The sequence below is a fragment of the Fundulus heteroclitus genome, unplaced genomic scaffold, assembly GCF_011125445.2.
Source record: "Fundulus heteroclitus isolate FHET01 unplaced genomic scaffold, MU-UCD_Fhet_4.1 scaffold_58, whole genome shotgun sequence".
NCBI classification, from domain to species: Eukaryota; Metazoa; Chordata; class Actinopteri; order Cyprinodontiformes; family Fundulidae; genus Fundulus; species Fundulus heteroclitus.
Genome location: NW_023397011.1, coordinates 1,670,908 through 1,691,871, shown reverse-complemented (window position 1 = coordinate 1,691,871; position 20,964 = coordinate 1,670,908). Strand labels below are relative to the sequence as shown.

General features: G+C 42.9%; 1 protein-coding gene across 3 annotated transcripts in view; it reads left to right on the top strand.

Annotated features, from left to right (window-relative positions):
* The first annotated feature begins 2,461 nt into the window (after positions 1 to 2,461).
* The window catches only part of LOC105923198 (rho-related GTP-binding protein RhoA-C), a 101,215-nt gene continuing 82,712 nt past the window's right edge, over positions 2,462 to 20,964 (top strand). The window contains exon 1 of one of the 3 annotated variants that reach the window (XM_036133114.1): positions 2,462 to 2,608. In XM_036133114.1, the coding sequence (XP_035989007.1) occupies positions 2,477 to 2,608 (132 nt within the window). In that variant the 5' untranslated portion in view covers positions 2,462 to 2,476. The remainder of the gene's footprint in view (positions 2,609 to 20,964) is intronic. The other 2 variants (XM_036133113.1, XM_036133112.1) reach the window with 2 other exon arrangements.

Sequence of the window (20,964 nt, the reverse complement as noted above, 5' to 3'; positions counted from 1 at the left end):
TGCCGGGGATAAGTCGTTTGCCTGTGCTATCCTAGCGCAGCAGGTCTTGGTGATATCACAGCAAAATGAGCAAAAGTCTGGGCTATTTCTGCCCTGCGATGGACTGGCGACCTGTCCAGTTTATACCCCGCCTCTCGCCCATTGACAGCTGGAGATCGGCACCGGTCCGAACCCAGCAGGGATAAACGTGTTAGAAAATGGATGATGGATGGTCTGGGCTATTTCTTTTCCCTTGCCATCAAGATCTTTGCCACCTGGCGCCAGAAAATGCTATCATTGGGCTTTCTTCGCCTGGAAACAAATGTTTAAAAGACCTTACACATTGAACGCACTCAGCTGACAATACAGCGATCTGATTGGCTGAGCAGCAAAAATCGAATCACGTGACCTCTCGGACCGGAGCGCAACCGTTTAGATTTTTTATCAGCAATAACTTATTAATGTGCAAGTGAAAACGTGGGAACATTGGTGTTTTGAGATCACTGCTATGTGTAGCAACTTTTCTCGGTGGAAGAAAGTTGCCGTCTGACAGTTCATACGAAACTTTTTAAGGAGACGTCCCACAGATTCTGGCCCACGGACTAAGACTCGTTTTGAGGAAACTACGGTTGTAGCTCAGTGTCTGCCTTGCGGTGGTTGCGGAGAGGTGTCTGTTTTGTAGAATAAATCATCCGCCGATGAGTTATTGATCTGGAAAGCCGAATCTGAAACCACCGAAAAACATTTCAGATCCCAAATGTACAGCGTTCTAATTCTTCCAGTCTATTAGCAGCTTTCCTTAAGAGGTCGGCCACTGAACGTCTGCCTGCTGAGTTTGAAATTACTAAACAATTCTTTAGTGCTTGGAAAAGCCATGTAGATTGACCGATGCAGTAAAAATGCTAACCAACCAATGGGAAGAAGTGGAGCCCTTAAGACACAGCCCATCCTCATTTGCATAATGAGGCAGAAATGCATACAGAAATGTAAAAGGGACAGGCAGAAATGTAAAAAGGAGAGACAGAAATGTAAAAACGGCAAACAGAAATGTAAAAAGGACAGACAGAAATGTAAAAACGAGAAACAGAAATGTAAAAAGGACAGGCAGAAATGTAAAAAGGACAAACAGAAATGTAAAAACAACAAACAGAAATGTAAAAAGGACAGGCAGAAATGTAAAAAGGACAAACAGAAATGTAAAAAGGACAGGCAGAAATAAATAGCATCGGAGAAATAAATAGGGCAAAAAAATACAAAGAAAGAATAAAACAGACAAAAATATTATAACATGCACATAAATAAATACTTCAAAAAATAAGTAATTAATAAATAAAGTGGCTAATTAAAGGAGATATATACATTTTGTCTTACTGTATAATTTATTTTCTACCTACATTTATTTGTTTATTATATTTTTGGTGGCACATAATTGTATGCATATTTATTTATTGAGCATTTATTTATTTCTGTATTTATTTTTAATTATGGAAGACTTGGTCCTCCATACGCGGTGCAGGTGTGTGTTTTAGGGAGAAAAAACATAGTTATCGGTAGTTGTTGTTCTTCTGGGCAAAAAGAATCTTATAAACTGACATGCTGGTGAAGATTCTCATTTTTGGAATAAACCGACATGCCACCATTATGTTTGAGAACTGTAATGAACGGCTCATCAATGCAAATCCATGAAGCAGCGAGACCGTGAAAGGGGAACCGCGATATAGCGAGGGTTCAATATATGAAGAGTTCATTTGCAAAAACAGATAACTCCGTTTTTAGCCAAATAAACTAAAATGTAAGTGTGTGTGTGTGTGTGTGTGTGTGTGTGTGTGTATGTGTAGGGGGGGGGGGGGTCCTTTTAATGAAGGTGTATTTTTGAGATGCCATTATTTTGTTATGTCGCTCTTACCTGATCAAATTCATCAGGTAGGTTAGTTTGACTGGTATCACCTTAACTAAATAATAAAAAGTATGTTTTTTTAATTTATAAAAACGGAGTTATCTGTTTTTGCAAATTAACTCTCTCTCTCTCTCTCTCTCTCTCTCTCTCTCTCTCTCTCTCTCTCTCTCTCTCTCTCTCTCTCTCTCTCTATATATATATATATATATATATATATATATATATATATATATATATATATACTGTTTATTCACTAATGTCTAACAAAGCTCTGATGCCTTCACGGAGCAGATGCGGTTTTGGAGAGACTAAGTCACAAAGACTTGGACGTGTAGACCTGTATCTCTCTGCCTAATTTTAGAAAAATCACATTCTAATCAAAAATATAAACGATATCTGTTCATCTTACTTGTGAAAAGTTATTCCTCGAGCCCTGACGTAAATAGTCCCTCGATTTAAACAAAAATGAGCCGCACAGTGCTGAGGCATCATTAGTGTGTTCAGCTTGAATCAGCAGGTTAGGGTAGCAAGTCGACCGCACCAAGATGGCTGTCGTAATTCCTGCGCAGCGACAGTCAATGCGGGGTCTACTCTTATATTATGTCTATGAGTTTACCTTTCACTCCCGGTTTCTCATGGTCCCATTGGGTTGACGCCTGTTTTGTGGGCGGAGGTTTGTTTACGCACTCGCCGGGGCGGGACTGTTGTGTCCAACAGGAAAACTACAGAAAGGCGAGTATCTCACCGAAAAGCTCCGATCTTTTATGAACTGATTGATCAGAAACGCTCTTTGCTCAGGCGTTGTGTATATCAGGACAATAGCTAGACTTACATGCGTTCAAATTAGTTTGTTCCCACTAGAGCAAAAGGCCATCTCCTCCCGGACAACTGTTCAAAGTTAACAAGCTAACAGTTAGCTTCGTGTGATTGTCTGATACTTCCGTAAAGAACACACTTCAGAAACGTTATTGAAAGTTAAATTCGCATTCAAGGTTGGTTAGAACCTTTTACTAAAATATTAGCTGATGATCCAGCTGTCCTTCACGACAGAGGCAAAGTCGTCAGGAAGCTCTAATTCAAAGAAAGATAGCTAACTTACACTTTCTGTTGCGCCAGACGGTTTCATGTTGTTACAACCATAGACATAATATAAGAGTAGACCCCGCATTGACGGTCGCGGGGCAGCAATTACGGCCGCCATCTTGGGACGGTCAACCTGCTACCCTAACCTGCTGATTCAAGCTGAACACACTAATGATACCTCAGCACTGTGCGGCGTATTTTTGTTTAAATCGACGGACTATTGACGTCAGGGCTCGAGGGATAACTTTTCAAAAGATATTGTTTATATTAGAATGTGATTCTTCTAATATTAGATAGAGAGATACAGGTCTACATGTCCAAGTTTTTGTGACTTAGTCTCTCCAAAACTGCATCGACTCCGTGAGGGCATCAGAGCTATAGACATTGGGGAATAATTATATATATATATATATATATATATATATATATATATATATATATATATATATATATATATATATATATAAATATATATATATATATATATATATATATATATATATATATATATATATATATATATATATATATATATATATAGAGAGAGAGAGAGAGAGAGATTATTTTGTTATGGCATGGCTCATGGACCATAACAAATCAAAGGGAAGCCCCTAAATGGGATTTATTTAACTGGTTGGAGAGGAGAGGGAAAGAGAGATGTAGGTGGCAGAGAGAGAGAGAGAGAGAGAAAGAATGAGCTGAGCTCCTCCGAGCTGATCTGAGCTGCTCCCAGCTGGGGTTGATCATCTGGTGCTTGGGCTGGAGTGGAGCTTGGGCTGTCAGGTGAGGAAGTTTGTGGCCGTCAGTCTGGCCAGCTGCCTCCACTTCCAATCAGCACCAATTAGAAGCTCTACACAGGTACTGTAGGATATATATTTAAGTCAAGACGTAAACGTTCGTTTCGTAATAATATACGTACATGTACAATGTATGCAAACCCTCTGACATGAGTCTGTGAAAAGGATTAATAAGACAAAACCACCAAAATAATCCTTTGTGAACAATGTTTTTTTTATGAATTAAATGCTTATTGTGGAATCGTAGTAATTTTCCGACTTTTAATTTAAATGCATGTACTGGGTTAGGCAGGGAAATCTATTGGCCAGCCCCACCAAGATTTCTTTTCACCAGCCGCCACTGAGGTACTATATGAAAATGGTGAAATATATGAAAAAGCTGAAGATAGCTGAAGGTTATTTGAACATTTTAAAGGTTGAATGCTATACAGCAGGGGTCACTAATTAAAAATCAGTGGGGTCCGAATTAAGAAAATCAACAACCAGTAAAGGTCCGGAAACATTTTTAATTAAAATCCGTTACTTTAAACAGCATTTAACACTGAACTAAAATGCAGGTGTTTATGCATCCATGTTATACATTTACTTTTTAAATAACAAAAAATAACAAAAAAAGAAAGTTTTTCCATTTTAAAATCTACAGTGCTTTTTGAACTAGAGAACAATCTTTCGCAGTTTGATATATTGATAATTTCCTGACTTTTCACATCTTTAATAAAACACGTAAGGCTGAAGCAAGCGGATATGTTTGGGAAAAGGAGCTGTGCTTCATTTCGTAATGTCGCTTGATGTTGCTGCTTTTGATGAGAGCGACTGTCTCAGAACAAATGAGACAGGTTTTGTGCTCCCACCTGGCAAGACGAACAGGTACGCGTCAGTCCATTCTTCCTTAATAGACCTGTTTTCTGTGTCTACTTTCCTAATCTTTGAGCACGACATTTCCCTTTTCTTTCACCAGTTCACCGCTTTTTTCCAGCAGTCCAAACTTTCCCTGCTCTCTTTTTCTCTTCGTCACTTTTTTTCCTCCGCCCGGCTTTCCTCAGGTTTGCCTGCTGTGTCTAAAAATACCTAGCAACAGCAACCCTGACTGACACAGCTCATTGGCTAATTTGCGTCACGTGCAGCCTGGTGCCAGGTGTTTCTTCTTCTTCTTCTTCTTCTTCTTCTTCTTCTTCTTCTTCTGTCTACGTTCGGACGTACAGTGTTAGCACTCCGGTCGCGTCCAAACGTTGCGCCGTACACATATCGTGAGCGGTGAACTTTTAAACCCCGCGGTTCCGTCGCACAGTTTGAGATGTATATAAGTACCACGACTGAAAAACTCGTACAGTGTATGCCCGGCTTAACAGGAGAAGCGGCGCAAGTGAAGTTAGATACTGTCGACAACATGCAGTAATTTACAAATGTTTTAAATCAGGTTGGGTCCGGATTAGCTAGCAGGTGGGTCCGGATCCGGACCGCGGTCCGCTAATCCGTAACCTCTGCTATACAGCATTCTCACTTATTACGTTCCTTCAGGTCTTGATTATTATTCCGTACGTTTTTCGGCATCTAACTACTCCTGCATACTTCAACCGATTTAAACAATTTTCGTATCAAAACGTTCAGCTCGTTCACGACATTACTGCTGTGTCTTTTGGTAATTATAACTTTTATAATATTTAAAATATTCAACTTTTTGTGAGTTTTTGCTCTCATTGAAAATGAATGGAGAATCCTTCAAATTCTTCAAATTTTTCAGCTTTTTCACAGCTTACTGCTTCAGCCTACTTTCAGCTAGAAACACCATTCAACTTTTAAAATGTTCAAATAACCTTCAGCTATATTCAGCTACTTCAGCTTTTTCATATCTTTTCCCATTTTCATATAGTACCTCCTTAAAATAATTTTGGCATTTCAAGAAATTCAGAGAAATGAATGCGTTGCTATGGTTGCTAGGGAGTTTATTTAGAGTGGCCTAAATGAACGATTCTATAGATTTTCCTTCTCTGAACAACTTCTTCCCACTCACTTAATTTTCACTCTATTCACATAAATTATACATCAAAACGTAGGAATTTTTGTCTGGGTTCTTGAAATGTAACCATCATCGATGTAGCATTTATAGATTTTTCGCAAATCACCCCAGAGCACCACGAAGCCGGAAAGCTCTCTATTGATTTTCTATGGAGATGTGGTGAAAAATCACACCTGACATTTCCAAGCGACACATGTTTTCACATCGTCGCAACTCCTAAACAGTTTTATGTACAGGCATGAGACTTTCACACATTCATGTCCAGACCCTTCTGGCGCTCACAAAAAAGGAATTTTGTCGATGAATGTTACGGTTTTGCCGCAGGAACAATTTGTTCGGGAGTAGCGTTTTGGGAAAATGCTAAAACAGGATCAAACTTCCATCTCCCCAAATAAGGCACTTTTCTACATCGTCGCTACTCCTAAACCGTTTCATGTACAGGCATCACACTTTCACACATTCATGTCTCGACCCTTCTGGCACTCACTAAAAAAGAATTTTGTCGATAACTTTTACGGTTTTGCTGCAGGAACAATTTGTTTGGGAGTAGCGAATGTGCAACATCCTGAAAACGCTTTGGAGCTTCATTCTTCCACATCATCCACTTTTTTACATCATCGCTGTGCCTACACCGATTTTTGTACAAACATAAAAATGAGCTCCATAGTCCTCAAAAGCCTGCTGATACTCACAGTGAAATAATTATTTTAATATCTCTTATACTTTTTCAGCTAGAGCGATTTGTTCGGGAACCTTTTTAGAGGATTTCTGAAATTCCATAAAAATCCCCTTTATATCATAATTTTTTACGCCTAAATTAAAATATTTTTTAGCAAATACCGATAGTTTGTCTTGTTCTCCTATCCGTTACGAAATAAACGCTGAAAAAATTACGTCTCTACCATTTACGGATCAGGAGATATAAAGTGTTGTGCGAGGCAAAGTTCTCCTTATAATCCAATGGGACTTATTTTGAGCAAAGTGTCTGTACTTCAGTAGAATGGCCCGCTGCAGGTGTCAGCGAGTTTCCATGATGACAACGGAACTCTGAGGGCCAGAGGGACAGGCTGCATTGGGATAGAATGGCAACTTTTGACATCCAGTGCAGTGTCTGTGATTAATGTAGGAATCTGAAATTCGCACAGTCACTTCCCCTTGACATTTTAAAATTTTCAAGTGACTTTCAGCCATGTGTCACTTTTCTGCCCCATTTTGGATTTCACATGCTTTCCTATTGGGCCTTTGCTTCCAACAGGACCTGGCATGATAACCAGACACGACCCAATGGCGTACCGCGAGCGAGCTATTTTTAGAAACGTAACGTCACGATGACGTCACATCACGTGGTACGCAGTAGGGCAAGCTTGCATAGTCCGCCGCTGTGTCGCTGTAAAAGATACGTGCGTTACCCTTGGTTTTACTCGGTAAACGACTGCTTTTTCCAAATCTAAAACCATGTTTTTTAAACATTGTTGCTATGGAACGTGCAACAGCGACTCGAGGTACGCTGATCGGCCGCATATGAAGGATGTTTTCTTCAAGACTGCCAAGGAGAAATGTGTGCGCTGGGTACACCGGTGCGGTCGCCCTACACAACAGTTCAACCCGGAAAAAGTTACCAAATTCACGTACATATGTAGCAAGCATTTTCTTGGAGGAAAGGGCCCAACCGAAGAACATCCTGACCCAGTTCCAGCGACATCAAGTAGTGAACAGGTAAGAGTATTTTGGTGGCCTACATGTTAATAATGAAGCGCCTGCTACCATGATAGCATATAGGCTATCATGGTAGCAGGCGCTAACATGATACCCTGCTACCAGGGTAGCTTACTCAAAAACATTTCAAATAAGACAAACATTAAACATATACCGATCCCTGGACGGTGATTACAAACAAAAAAAACGGGCGATGACGCCATGATCGCCGCGCAGGAAAAAAAACAACAAAGCTTTCCGTTTGATCAACTCGGCCCGTTTTCCGTTTTTTTTAAGCCCTCGACACTCAAGCCATCGTTTGAGCTGAAGGTTGGTGTGTTCTTCGACAGTGCGACCAGTAAACAGTGCGCCTGGAACATCGTCTTGGGAAAGTTTAACGGCTGTAAAGTCAGTCATATCGCTGGTTCTGTTGTGCGTGTAATAGCTGGTTGCTACAGGCGTTCTCTACCTGTATGTCCTACCTAAGCGGCAAAAGGGGCGTTGCTCTTGAGTCGGTGACGTCACGTGCGCGGTACGCCATTGGCCAATACAGCACCACCCACCTGTGGGAAAGAGCACTACACACCATTTTGGTAAAATGTTGAGTTCTGGGCCCAGATTTGGTAAGGCTGAGTTGCTAAAGGAGGCCAATCTGACCCATGAACTTTGGTCACGTTTGGTGACATTAAGTATTGGCACCCCTATTTGAGGCACTTCCCAGTACAGGATTTGGACCAAACTAACAGAGTACAATCACCCGGTGATACTGAACACAACCATGTTAGCGGCTAACTGTTAGCATGTTGCTAACCGGATGTAGCTCTAGGAAGCTCGTACAAACTTCTGCTTCACAGAGTCTGTACTTCATTTAGAGAGAAAGCTCCACAAGAAATTTGGCCTACGTCGCATAAAGCATCTCCAAGCTATGAGGTGTCAAACATCCAATGCTTTTCAATGGGGGACCAAGGCCCTTATGTTCCCAGAAATGAATGCCCACATATGGCTACAGTATAGCTCAGATGGAAAGTGCAGGCTTTTCATGCAAGAGGTCATCGGATCGAATCCCGGTGTGGGAGACTTAGAGTTTTAGATTATAATCCCCACAGTGTGTATAACAAAACATGTGTGCTGATCCCAAGATGGAACTGCGCTGGCAGCAGCCAGTCACATCGGCGGTATCCCTTCTTTTCCTACTTTCTCCTTTTTATTGTGTTTTCTGGATTGCTTGTATATTATTTAATACCGGATCGGGTATTCTGAGCCTAGATGCCCTGAAGAAACAAACTTTTTGAACTCTAGTGATTATATTTTTGTTACTTTCGGCACATTTCGATGCCGCAAGTGGAGATCCCTTTGTCCGCAACTCCGAGCGTCCCTTGATCTACACGAGGAACCAGCTTCTCGGACTACGTGACTCCTCGCGCTGCGGCCCTGTTCATCACCACGCTGAGAAACTACACATCCCCGCAGAAATACGGAGGAGGCGGAGAGGATGTTGGGGCGGGAGGACGAAGCGGAGGAAAGGTTATTTACCATCGGTTGTCACGGGAAACGTTAGATCTTTACGGAACAAGACCGAGGAACTCACAGCACTAAACCGTTTCCAAAGTAAGTACAGAGATGCTAGCATTATGTGCTTCACGGAGACGTGGTTAGATGGATCTGTCCCGGACTCAGTGATCTCCCTGGACGGCTTTAAACTTATCCGCGCGGACAGAACTTTTGCGGGGAGCGGAAAAAAGAGAGGGGGAGGGCTGGCGGTGTTTGTGAATGAGAGGTGGTGTAGCGCGGCGCATGTTCACGTGAAGCATCAGATATGCTGCTCGGATGTTGAACTTCTCGCAGTGAGTTTGAGACCTTATTACTTGCCGAGAGAGTTCAGTCCTGTGATCATGCTCTGTGTTTACATCCCTCCCTCCGCGGACGCCGCCGCCGCGTGTGAGCGGATCCACGCCGCTGTAAACAATCTGCAAACACAGCACCCCCGCTCTCTACTGCTGATCACAGGGGACTTCAACCATGCCTCCCTCTGCTCCACCCTCCCCACGCTCACCCAGTACGTCACGTGTAAAACAAGGGACAATAAAACGCTGGACCTTTTTTATGCTAACGTTAAGGACACCTACACCTCCGCCCCCCTCCCCCCTCTGGGACGCTCAGACCACAACCTCGTCTACCTGCTCCCCCATTAAATTCCACTGGTGAGGAGACAAAAAGCACAGAAGAAGTCAGTGAAAGTTTGGTCAGACGAAGCCAGTGAGAAGCTGAGGGACTGTTTCAGAACCACAGACTGGAGCATGTTCCAAAGCTCTCATGGAGATGACATCAACAGCCTGACTGAATGCATCACTGACTACATGAACTTCTGTGTGGAGAGCATCGTGCCAACACGACGGCTACGATGCTTTCCAAACAACCCCCGCTGGGTGACCCCTGAGCTGAAAGTCCTCCTGAACCAGAAGAAGAGGGCTTTCTACTCAGGGGACAGACAGGAGCAGCGTAGAGTCCAGCGGGAGCTCCAGTGGAAGATCAGGGCAGCAAAGAAGGATTATGGGAAGAAGATGGAGGAGCAGCTGGCGCAGAACAATGTCAGGGATGTGTGGAGAGGTCTGAAGAACATCTCCGGCTTCGGGCAGAGGACCAGCAGGGCTGCAGACGGTGACACCAAGTCTGCAGATGAGTTGAACACATTCTTCACTCCGTTCGACTCCCCCCACACTGGCCCCCTCCCTGCCGTCAACTCTCCACACGTCTCCAATCACCAGCCCTCCAGAGACCTACCATCCCCCCCACCGCCACTCCTATCAACGACTGACCTATCCACACCTTCAGCCCTATCTTCCTCCCCCCTCACAGTGACACCAATATAGGTCAGCTGATGAAGTTGAAACAGAGGAAAGCCTCAGGACCGGACGGCATCCACCCCAGGCTGCTGAGGACCTGTGCAGCTGAGGACCTCACAGGAGCTCTGTGAGGTCCTCAGCTACATCTACAACCTGAGCCTCAGCCTGGGGGTGGTGCCCACCCTGTGGAAGACCTCCTGTGTGGTACCGGTTCCCAAAACACCGCACGCCAAAGAACCGGCCCACTTCAGACCAGTTACTCTGACCTCCCACCTGATGAAGACCATGGAGCGCCTCATCCTAGCTCACCTGCGCACTGTGGTGAGCCCCACCCTGGACTTGCTGCAGTTTGCCTACCAGCCAACATCAGAGTAGAGGATGCCATCATCTACTTGCTGTAACGGGCGCTCGCCCACCTGGAGACCACTGGGAGCGCTGTGAGAGTCATGTTCTTTGACTTCTCCAGCGCTTTCAACACCATCAGACCGGTGCTGCTGAGGGGGAAGCTGGAGGACGCTGGGGTGGACAAACATCTAGCTGACTGGACCATGGACTACCTCACTAACCGCCCTCAGTACGTGCGGCTGCACAGCTGTCAGTCAGGGGTGGCACTCTGCAGCACCGGGGCCCCCCAGGGCACCGTTCTGTCTCTGTTTCTTTTCACCCTCTACACCTCGGACTTCACCTACAACACGGACAGCTGCCACCTTCAGAAGTTCTCTGATGACTTGGCCATTGTGGGCTGTGTGTCTGAAGGGAACGAGCTGGAGTACCGGTCGGTCATCATGGACTTTGTGGACTGGTGTGAGAAAAACCATCTGTGCTTAAACACCAGTAAGACCAAGGAGATGGTGATCGACTTCAGGAGAAGACCCCCACCTCACTCACCTGTGAACATCCAGGGGCAGGACATAGAAACTGTGGAGAGTTTCAAATACCTGGGTGTTCACGTCAACAATAAGCTGGACTGGACTCACAACACAGACGCCCTGTATAAGAAGGGCCAGAGCCGGCTCCACCTCCTCAGGAGGCTGAGGTCCTTTGGAGTGAGCAGGCCTCTGCTAAAAAACTTTCTATGACTCTGTGGTGGCCTCAGCCCTCCTCTACGCTGTCGTCTGCTGGGCTCCTGGCAGCACAGAGCGGGACAGAAAGAGGCTGAACAAGCTGGTGAGGAAGGCCACTTCTGTCCTGGGCTGCTCTCTGGACTCTGTGGAGGAAGTAGCTGAGAGGAGGGTGTTGTCCAAGTTCACATCCATCATGGACAACACCTTCCACCCCCTGCACCAGACTGTAGAGGAGCTGAGCAGCTCCTTTAGTGCAAGACTTAGACATCCTGGCTGTAAAAAGGAGCGCTACCGCAGGTCATTCATTCCTGCTGCTACCAGATTATACAATGCTACACTGTAACTGCAGCATTGTAAAATCTGACCGGTGCAATAACTAATGTGCAATAAAATAATTAATACACTGTCCTACAACCCGTGCAATAATCCTGATGTAGTGACTTCTGCTGCTATCAACACCTGAACATAAGTCAGTACATATGTATGTATGTATGTACAAATGTATACAATGTATATGCACATATATACGGGTAGGTACGTATGTATGTAAGCGCATAGATATATGTATATATTTAAGTATATAGATATGTTTATATATATATATATGTAGACCACTAAGAATGTAAATGAGACATCCTATGCCCATTCCTATTTCCTTTTTTGTATTTTTTTGGTATTCTTTTTGATCCGTTGTATATATGAAAATTCACTGTATATAACTGAATGCACCTTCCCTACTATGCACCTTCTTGTATGAGCCGATGTGACGAGTGAATTTCTCCATTGTGAGATCAATAAAGACTATCTTATCTTATTTTTGTTATGATATTTTTCTGGGATGAACCCGGACAAGGCACGCACACACAGAGTCAGTTCTTATGAGTGAGTTTTATTGAATGGTGTGGAAGATGGATGATGAGACCAGAGTCTTTCAGCAGACGGAGGTGTAGGGTGTAGAAGCTGGCCGGCAGGAGGAGTGTGGAGAGACTGACCGGGAGGAACTCTGGAGCCGAACACTGGAGAGCAGAACATCTGAGCCGAGTGCTGGAGAGCAGAACATCTGAGCCGAGTGCTGGAGAGCAGAGCATCAGAGCAGAGCACTGGAGAGCAACACATCTGAGCAGAGCACTGGAGAGCAGAACGTCTGAACCGTGCAGTGGAGAGCCGAACATCAGAGCCGTGTATTGGAGGGCAGAACGTCTGAGCCGTGCAGTGGAGAGCTGAACATCAGAGCCGTGCACTGGAGGGCAGAACATCAGAGCCGTGCAGTGGAGAGCTGAACATCAGAGCCTTGCACTGGAGAGCAGAACGTCTGAGCCGTGCAGTGGAGAGCTGAACATCGGAGCCGTGTTCTGGAGAGCAGAACGTCTCGGAGCCGTGTTCTGAAGAAAACAAACTGACGGAAAGTCTATGGGCTGACTGTAGCAAAAACCAGGTTGACAGGAGTCTTCAAGCTGACGGTAACAAAACGGCGCAGACAAGGATACTGGCAGAGACTGAGCGGGAGTGAACGCTATGGACCGGCGACGGGAACAGAAAGAGGTGAGTCTTATAAAGTGGTGGAAACAGGTGGAAGCAGTTGCGGGTTAATTGCAGCCTGTCAGGCTGCGCAGGAACAAGAGAGAGGGAGAGAGGCTCAGCATGCAGCCAATAAGCTGCATCCTGACAGTACACCCCCCCCCCCCCCAAGGCCGGACACCGGACGGCCCAGAATCCCCCACGCCGGGCGGGTGGAGGGGGCCCAGGAAGGCGGGCAAGCGTCGAAACCGAACACTGAGGGACCAAAGAGCCAGCAAACACGAGGAACCAAAAGGGGCCAGAGAACACCGGGAACCAAAGGGGCCAGAGAACACCGGAACCAAAGGGGCCAGAGAACACCGGAACCAAAGGGGCCAGAGGACACCGGGGAACCAAGGAACTAGAGAACACTGGGGAACCAAGGAACTAGAGAACAGCGGGGAATCAAGGAGCCAAAGAACACGGGGGAACCAAGGAGCTAGAGAACACTGATGTGCCAAAGCACAACCAGGGCGCGGCACATCAGGGAAAGGCACGAACGCTTGACTGCTCCGGGGGAAAGGGCGAGCGCTTGACAGCGCCGGGGGAAAGAGCGAGCGCAACACAGCGCCAAAGGGAAGGAACGGGCGCAACACAGTGCCAAAGGGAAGGATCGGGCGTACACAACGCCAAAAGGGAAGGATCGGGCGTACACAACGCCAAAAGGGAAGGATCGGGCGTATGGAAACGCCAAAAGGGAAGGATCGGGCGTATGGAAACGCCAAAAAGGATCGGGCGTATGGAAACGCCAAGGGGAAGGATCGGGCGTATGGAAACGCCAAGGGGAAGGAACGGGCGTATGGAAACGCCAAGGGGAAGGAACGGGCGTATGGAAACGCCAAAGGGAAGAACGGGCGTACTTAACGCCAAAGAGAAGGAACGGGCACAGACAGCGACTTAAGCACCGGAGGAAGATGGATGATGAGACCAGAGTCTTTCAACATACGGAGGTGTAGGGTGTAGAAGCTGGCCGGCAGGAGGAGTGTGGAGAGACTGACCGGGAGGAACTCTGGAGCCGAACACTAGAGAGCAGAACATCTGAGCCGAGTGCTGGAGAGCAGAACATCTGAGCCGAGTACTGGAGAGCAGAGCATCAGAGCCGAGCACTGGAGAGCAACACATCTGAGCAGAGCACCGGAGAGCAGAACGTCTGAACCGTGCAGTGGAGAGCCGAACATCAGAGCCGTGTACTGGAGGGCAGAACGTCTGAGCCGTGCAGTGGAGAGCTGAACATCAGAGCCGTGCACTGGAGGGCAGAACATCAGAGCCGTGCAGTGGAGAGCTGAACATCAGAGCCTTGCACTGGAGAGCAGAACGTCTGAGCCGTGCAGTGGAGAGCTGAACATCGGAGCCGTGTTCTGGAGAGCAGAACGTCTCGGAGCCGTGTTCTGAAGAAAACAAACTGACGGAAAGTCTATGGGCTGACTGTAACAAAAACCAGGTTGACAGGAGTCTTCAAGCTGACGGTAACAAAACGGCGCAGACAAGGATACTGGCAGAGACTGAGCGGGAGTGAACGCTATGGACCGGCGACAGGAACAGAAAGAGGTGAGTCTTATAAAGTGGTGGAAACAGGTGGAAGCAGTTGCGGGTTAATTGCAGCCTACCAGGTGAAACCGATCAGGCTGCGCAGGAACAAGAGAGAGGGAGAGAGGCTCAGCATGCAGCCAATAAGCTGCATCCTGACAATTTTATGAAGTACTTTTTTGTACCACCCACCATTTTGAGTTACCATGGCAACGTTATAAACAACATATTTTCTCCCTATTTGAGGCACATCCCAGTACAGGATTTTGACCAAACTGACAGAGTACAATCTCCCGGTGATATTGAACACAACCATGCTAGCGGCTAATGGTTAGCATGTTGCTAACTGGAAGTAGCTTTAGGAAGGTCCTACCAACTTCTGCTTAGCCAGCGTTCTTCTGCCTTTACAGACAGAGGGCTAGAGTTGTGAGGGAGTTTCCATGACAACACTGCTAGCCAGAGGCTCCTAAGAGGTCCATTGACTTAACATGGCACTTTTCAACGGCCGCTGCGGAGATGTTAAGACCGTAGGAAGCTGAAATTTGCAGTGTTACTTATTGTTGCTATTTTTGACGGTACCACGAGGCAGGCGCCTTGCTAAATTTCTTCAGAAATTTTCTAGTTGTTCTTAATCTTCAAATTCTTAAATTTTTTTTTATTTTTCAAATTTTTAAAATTCCTTCAAATTTCTTCAAAATTTTCAAATTCTTCAAACTTGTCAAATTCAAATTTTTCAAATTACTTCAAATTTTCTGAAAATTTTCAAATATTTCAAATTCTTCAAATTTTTCAAATTCCTTCAAATTTTTTCAAATTCTCCAAATTACTTCAAATGTTTCAAATTCTTCGAATTTTTCAATTTCCTTCAAATTTTTCAAATTTCTTTAAATTTTTCAAATTCTTGAATTTTTTCAAATTCTTCAAATTTTTCAAATTCATTCAAATATTTTCAAATTTTTCAAATTCATTCAAATTTTTTTCAAATTTTTTTCAAATTTTCAAATTTTTCAAATTTCTTTAAATATTTCAAATTCTCCAAATTTCTTCAAATTCTTCAAAATTTTCAAATTCCTTCAAATATTTAAATTCTCCAAATTTATTAAAAATTTTTAAATTCTTTAAATTTCTTCCAATATTTCAAACCTCAATTTTATTAAAATTTTTCAAATTCTTCAAATTCCTAATTTTTTTCAAATTCTTCAAGTCTAATTTCAATGTTTTCTGCATCTTCTGCTCAATCATTCTGCAGATTAGCATTCTCACTCGATGTTACGCAGGAACAGCTTTTTCTAGTTATTATTATTATTCCGTCGGCGTCTACTCCCGCATACTTCAACCAATTTCAACAATTTTGGTGTCAAAACGTTCGGCTCGTTCCCGGCATGCCTGCTATGACTCATGGTTATGCTAACTTTTATACTTTTTAAAATATTTCACTTTTTGTGCGTTTTTGGTTGCTCCCATTGAAATCAATGCAAATTCCTTCAACTTCTAAGTTCTTCAAATCCTTCAAATTCCTTCAAATTCTTCACATTCTTCAAATAATTTATAGGGCTGGGCAAGTTAACGCGTTAAGTTCGCGTTAATTCATTAGACTATTAACGGCGATATTTACTTTAATGCGTGTTAACACATGTTGCTCACATGCTTTTATTTTGTGAAGGTCTGTTGCTGCGGTGTAGAGGTTTGAATCAGAACAGTAGGTGGCGATAATGCGGCAATTACCTCGCCGTCAGCCCAGCCGCGGATTCAAAGAGGAAGAAAGGTGCTGGCCGGAAAAAAACAAAGCCGACATGGGGAAGGCGGTGTTTCCCGCAGAAATTTGCTTAGGCGAGGCGGTGAGTTGGCTGCCGGAACAAGTTTTGTGCGGAGCGGAGCGGGGTCTGCATCGACGTCGTCGGTGAAGTCGCTTCTCGCTTCAAAGTATCCATGTATTTTTGCCTGTTTTTCCCCTGCCATTCACTATATGCACGCGAGAAAGCAACAACAAAAACTGCGTGTTAACGTCAAATAAACATGAAAGCATATCGAGTTAGCAAGCATTTCAGTTTAAAGTTCTTCCAGCAACGAATATGACAGAAACAAGTTAGTTGAAACCACTGCCAAGTTAAACTTTGGTATTGAACATAAAATGGTAATGCTGCTCCCTGCGGTTACCTCAGAAATTGCCTGTTTTTGGTAGATTTTTCCACCATAAATTGTCAGTAGCAATAAGCTTTAATTTATTATTATTGCTATTTTTTGTTTTACATGTTTAAGTTGAGCTTTACACTAAATATGTGTTACTGATAAGTGTTACAAATGTTACAACACTTTTATTGATATGGCAGCAGAACATTAAAATAAAAGTGCTCTTTTACACTACTTTTGAATTAATTCTTGGAGTTTGTAAATACAATGCGATTAATCATGATTAATCAGGCAAATTATGCGATTAATCGCGATTAAATATTTTAATCGTTGCCCAGCCCTAATAATTTAAATACTTAAAATATTTCAAATTCTTCAAATATTTCAAATTTTTGTCATTTTTGAAACTGTTCAGGTAGTCCAAACTGTTCGAAGTCTTCAGATGTTGACCATATTTCTATGTCTACTGTTTAGTACAGTGGTTAAAATGCCTGCCTTTCACTCTGAGGCGCTAGGTTCGAATTCCCGTTATGATAATAATTTTTTTTTCAACCAATTTCAACAATTTTGGTATCAAAATGTTCGGCTCGCTTCTGGCATGCCTGCTATATCTCATGGTTATGCTACCTTTTACACTTTTTAAAATATTTCACTTTTTGTGCAATTTTTTTTTGGCTGTTCCCATTGAAATCAATGCAAATTGCTTCAAATTGCTTCAAATTCTTCACATTCTTCAAATTCTTCACATTCTTCCTATACTTCCAATTCTTCTAATTGTTCCTAATCTTCAAATTCTTCAAATCCTTCTGTCATGGTTGAGTTTTGGTTTGGCTTTGTTTTTCTGTTATTTTCATTTTGTCATCTTTTTTGGGTTAGGTTTGACTTTATTTATTGTTAGTTTTCATTGTCATCAGTTGTTTTCTGTCATCTTCACTTCACCTCCTCAGCAGTCAGTCACACCTGTTAACATTTACTAGTTAATTAGTCAGACTCTTGTTCCACCTGTTAAGTGCTCTATTTAAACCTCCCTCTGCCTTCAGTTCAGCACTGGGTCGTCTTCTGCTATCCACCACTCCATGCCAGTCCCTCTGTAAGTCTTTTTATTCTGCTGTTCGTTCCTGGAGAAGCTCTGCTCTTTGTCCAGGTGTCTTCGGTGAATTTCTAATCTGACAAGCTGCTCTGGAGAAGCTCTGCTCTGTGCCCTGGTGTCTCCTGTGAACGGCTAACCTGACTAGCTGCTCCGGAAAAGCTCTGCTCTGTGCCCTGGTGTCTCCTGAGAACTGCTAACCTGTCAAGCTGCTGTGGTGAAGCTCTGCTCTGTGTCCTGGTGTCTCCTGAGAACTGCTAACCTGTCAAGCTGCTCTGGTGAAGCTCTGCTCTGTGTCCTGGTGTCTCCTGATAACTGCTAACCTGACTAGCCGCCCTGAGTCCTGGTGTTGCTATGAGGCCTGCTAGCCGAGCAGCACCTAGTGATTGTGGACTCTCTCTCTCCGGGCCGTCAGCTCCCGCCATCACCTACATCCCTGACCTTCTGCAGCCCCGAACCTCCGGTCTTCATCATCCGCCATTCAGCACACTTGCTTTAAATAAAAACTCTTAAACTTTAGTCCCATGTGCGCTTCCTGAGTTCTTCGGTAAACAAATCATGACACCTTAAAATTTTTGAAAATTGAAAAAAATTTCAAATTTCTTCAAATTTTTAAAAATTTTCAAATTCTTAAATGTTTTTCAAAGTTTTTCAAATTCTCCAAATTCCTTCAAACAAATTTCAAAATTTTCAAATTCCTTCAGTTTTTGAAAATTTTCAGATTCTTCAAATGTTTTAAATTCTTCAAATTTTTGAAATTCTTCAAATTCTTATTTTTCTTCAAATCTGATTTCAATGTTTTTTGCATCTTCTGCTCAATCATTCTGCAGACTAGCATTCTCACTCGCTGTTACGCAGGAACAGCTTTTTCTAGTTATTCCGTACGTTTTTTGACTTCTAACTAGTTCCGCATTTTTCAACTGATTTCAACCATTCTGGTATCAAAACGTTCAGCTCCTTCAGGACATTACTGCTGTGACTTTTGGTAATTATAACTTTTATAATACTTAAAATATTCAACTTTTTGTGAGTTTTTGCTCTCATTGAAAATTAATGGAGAATCCTTCAATTTTTTCTAATTCTAATTGTTCAAATGGTTCAGATTTTTCCAAATTTTGAAAAATTTTCAAATTCCTTCTAATTCTTCTGATACAATTGATATTAATACTACTACTACAACAGATACTACTCCTACAACAGATCCTACTCCTACTGATACTAATACTACTACTGCTGCTGATACTACTACAACTGTGACTACTACTGATCCTACTGATACTACTATTACTACTACTGATACTACTACTACTACTACTACTACTACTACTGATACTACTACTAATACTACTGCTGCTACTACTACTGATACTACTAATACTACTACTACTATTACTACTGATACTAATACTACTGATGCTACTACTACTACTTCTACTACTATTGATACTACTACTATTGATACTATTACTACTACTTCTACTACTATTGATAATACTACTACAACTACAGGGCAGTAAAAAGTAGCCGGTCAACGGCAGCAAATCGCCGTCTATAGCAGCTTTTGCCGCCGCCTACATTTCCCCGATTATACATCCCAAAAATCACCTTTGCATCTGTGTCCACTGAGAGCAACATTAACGAGTGATTGGGTTCCTTGTTCCAACCAAGATGCTACTTTTCCGATCAAAACACAGACTGGTGTTATGCCGAAAAGTGCATGCCTGCCGAGATAATGCATCCCCTGTCGCGGGAGCGCGCCTCGCTCTGTACAACTGAATATCGACGAAGAAAACAGATTAAAATGTGACCAACGCAGTTACTTGTTCTTAAATGAATGATATCAAAACGTTTTATTAAACCTCTTGTGGGAAAAAAACTGTTGTTATTTTCCCACCGCGAGAGGCGGGGTTCACCCTGGACAGGTCGCCAGTCTGTCGCAGGGCTACGGGTGTTATGAACAACGTTAAATCCAAAGTTTTTATCCGAGGTACGGCTGATTTATTTGTTGTGGTCTCTTGTCATTCACACACAGCAATAAACCGTGAGAGCCGACGTGAGTTTAGAAGCTTTGTCTTAAGCGAAAGCTCAAACGTGCATCTACACAGCACAGCGTTCATAGACCAGTGTGATGCCTTCGCGAGTGTCAGAAAGCTATAGTGCATTCAGGAGCATGGGACATTTCAAACTTACAAAGAAAGAGGCATAAAACGGAATAGAACTTAACTCATACAGTGATGTATTTATCCAGAAACAGTGTAGGCTTTCTTACAATACTGAATGCTCTATAATTGTATTTCTGATATTTTTTAATTATGCACATCTGTTAGCTTTTTATTCTGAAAAATCTATAATATTACATATAATATAATATTACAGCAGCAAATTATCAAAGTTTTTCAGGGGATGCATTTTGTGTTCGTCTCTAGAATCCTCACCGATGATATGATATCGTGTGTGATGAGTGCAAGTGAAATTAAACTGAGATAAGAGATTTCGAAAGAGCGATATGACTGAAATAATTTCAACATGTAAATTCAATTTCAAATTCCAACCCTGTATTTTTATCATAAAAATTTGACTTTGTTCGTGAAGAAATGTTACGGTTGTTTTTAGAACAGAACTGTAATAATAATAAGATGAATAGACCTCACTTAATCTGATCTGTGTTATGTGGTGCTAGTAATTCAAATGAAACTAATTTTATGCAAATGGGGATTACCTTACCTTTTTAAAACATGATGATAACATCATGTGAAAAAATGTTTTAAGAATAATAATAAAAAACAAAGGTTGTTTTTGAAGAATTGATCATTCACATTTTTTGCCTTTTATTCAATTTGAAACATGCACTCTGACTCTATTGTTTAAATAAATCACCTGTCTTGAAAGCTTCCAAAATACGTCAGGGAGACTCTATTTTTCAAAATTCTCCCCTCCGGGGCATAAGGGCACCCTCCTACCTGATAGTGTGTGGTCTGCTACTGTAAAAAAGTTCCCTGCAACTGCTACTACTGATACTACTACTTCTACTACTACTACTGATACTACTACTAATAATAATAATAATACAGGGGTTAAAGTTCTCCGTCGCTGCGACGGATTTCCGTCATTTGGAAAATTAGCACAAATTGTTCCGTCTACACTTTTTATTCAAGGTTTTAAACTGAAGCTGCTCTCAACCAATGAAACCTGGCAAAGCTGGGACATTAGCCAATCAGAAAGAGAGTAGGGCAGGTCTTTGCAAAGCGAGCATTGCCAGACTGAGCTTCATCTGTGCTCATCATTATA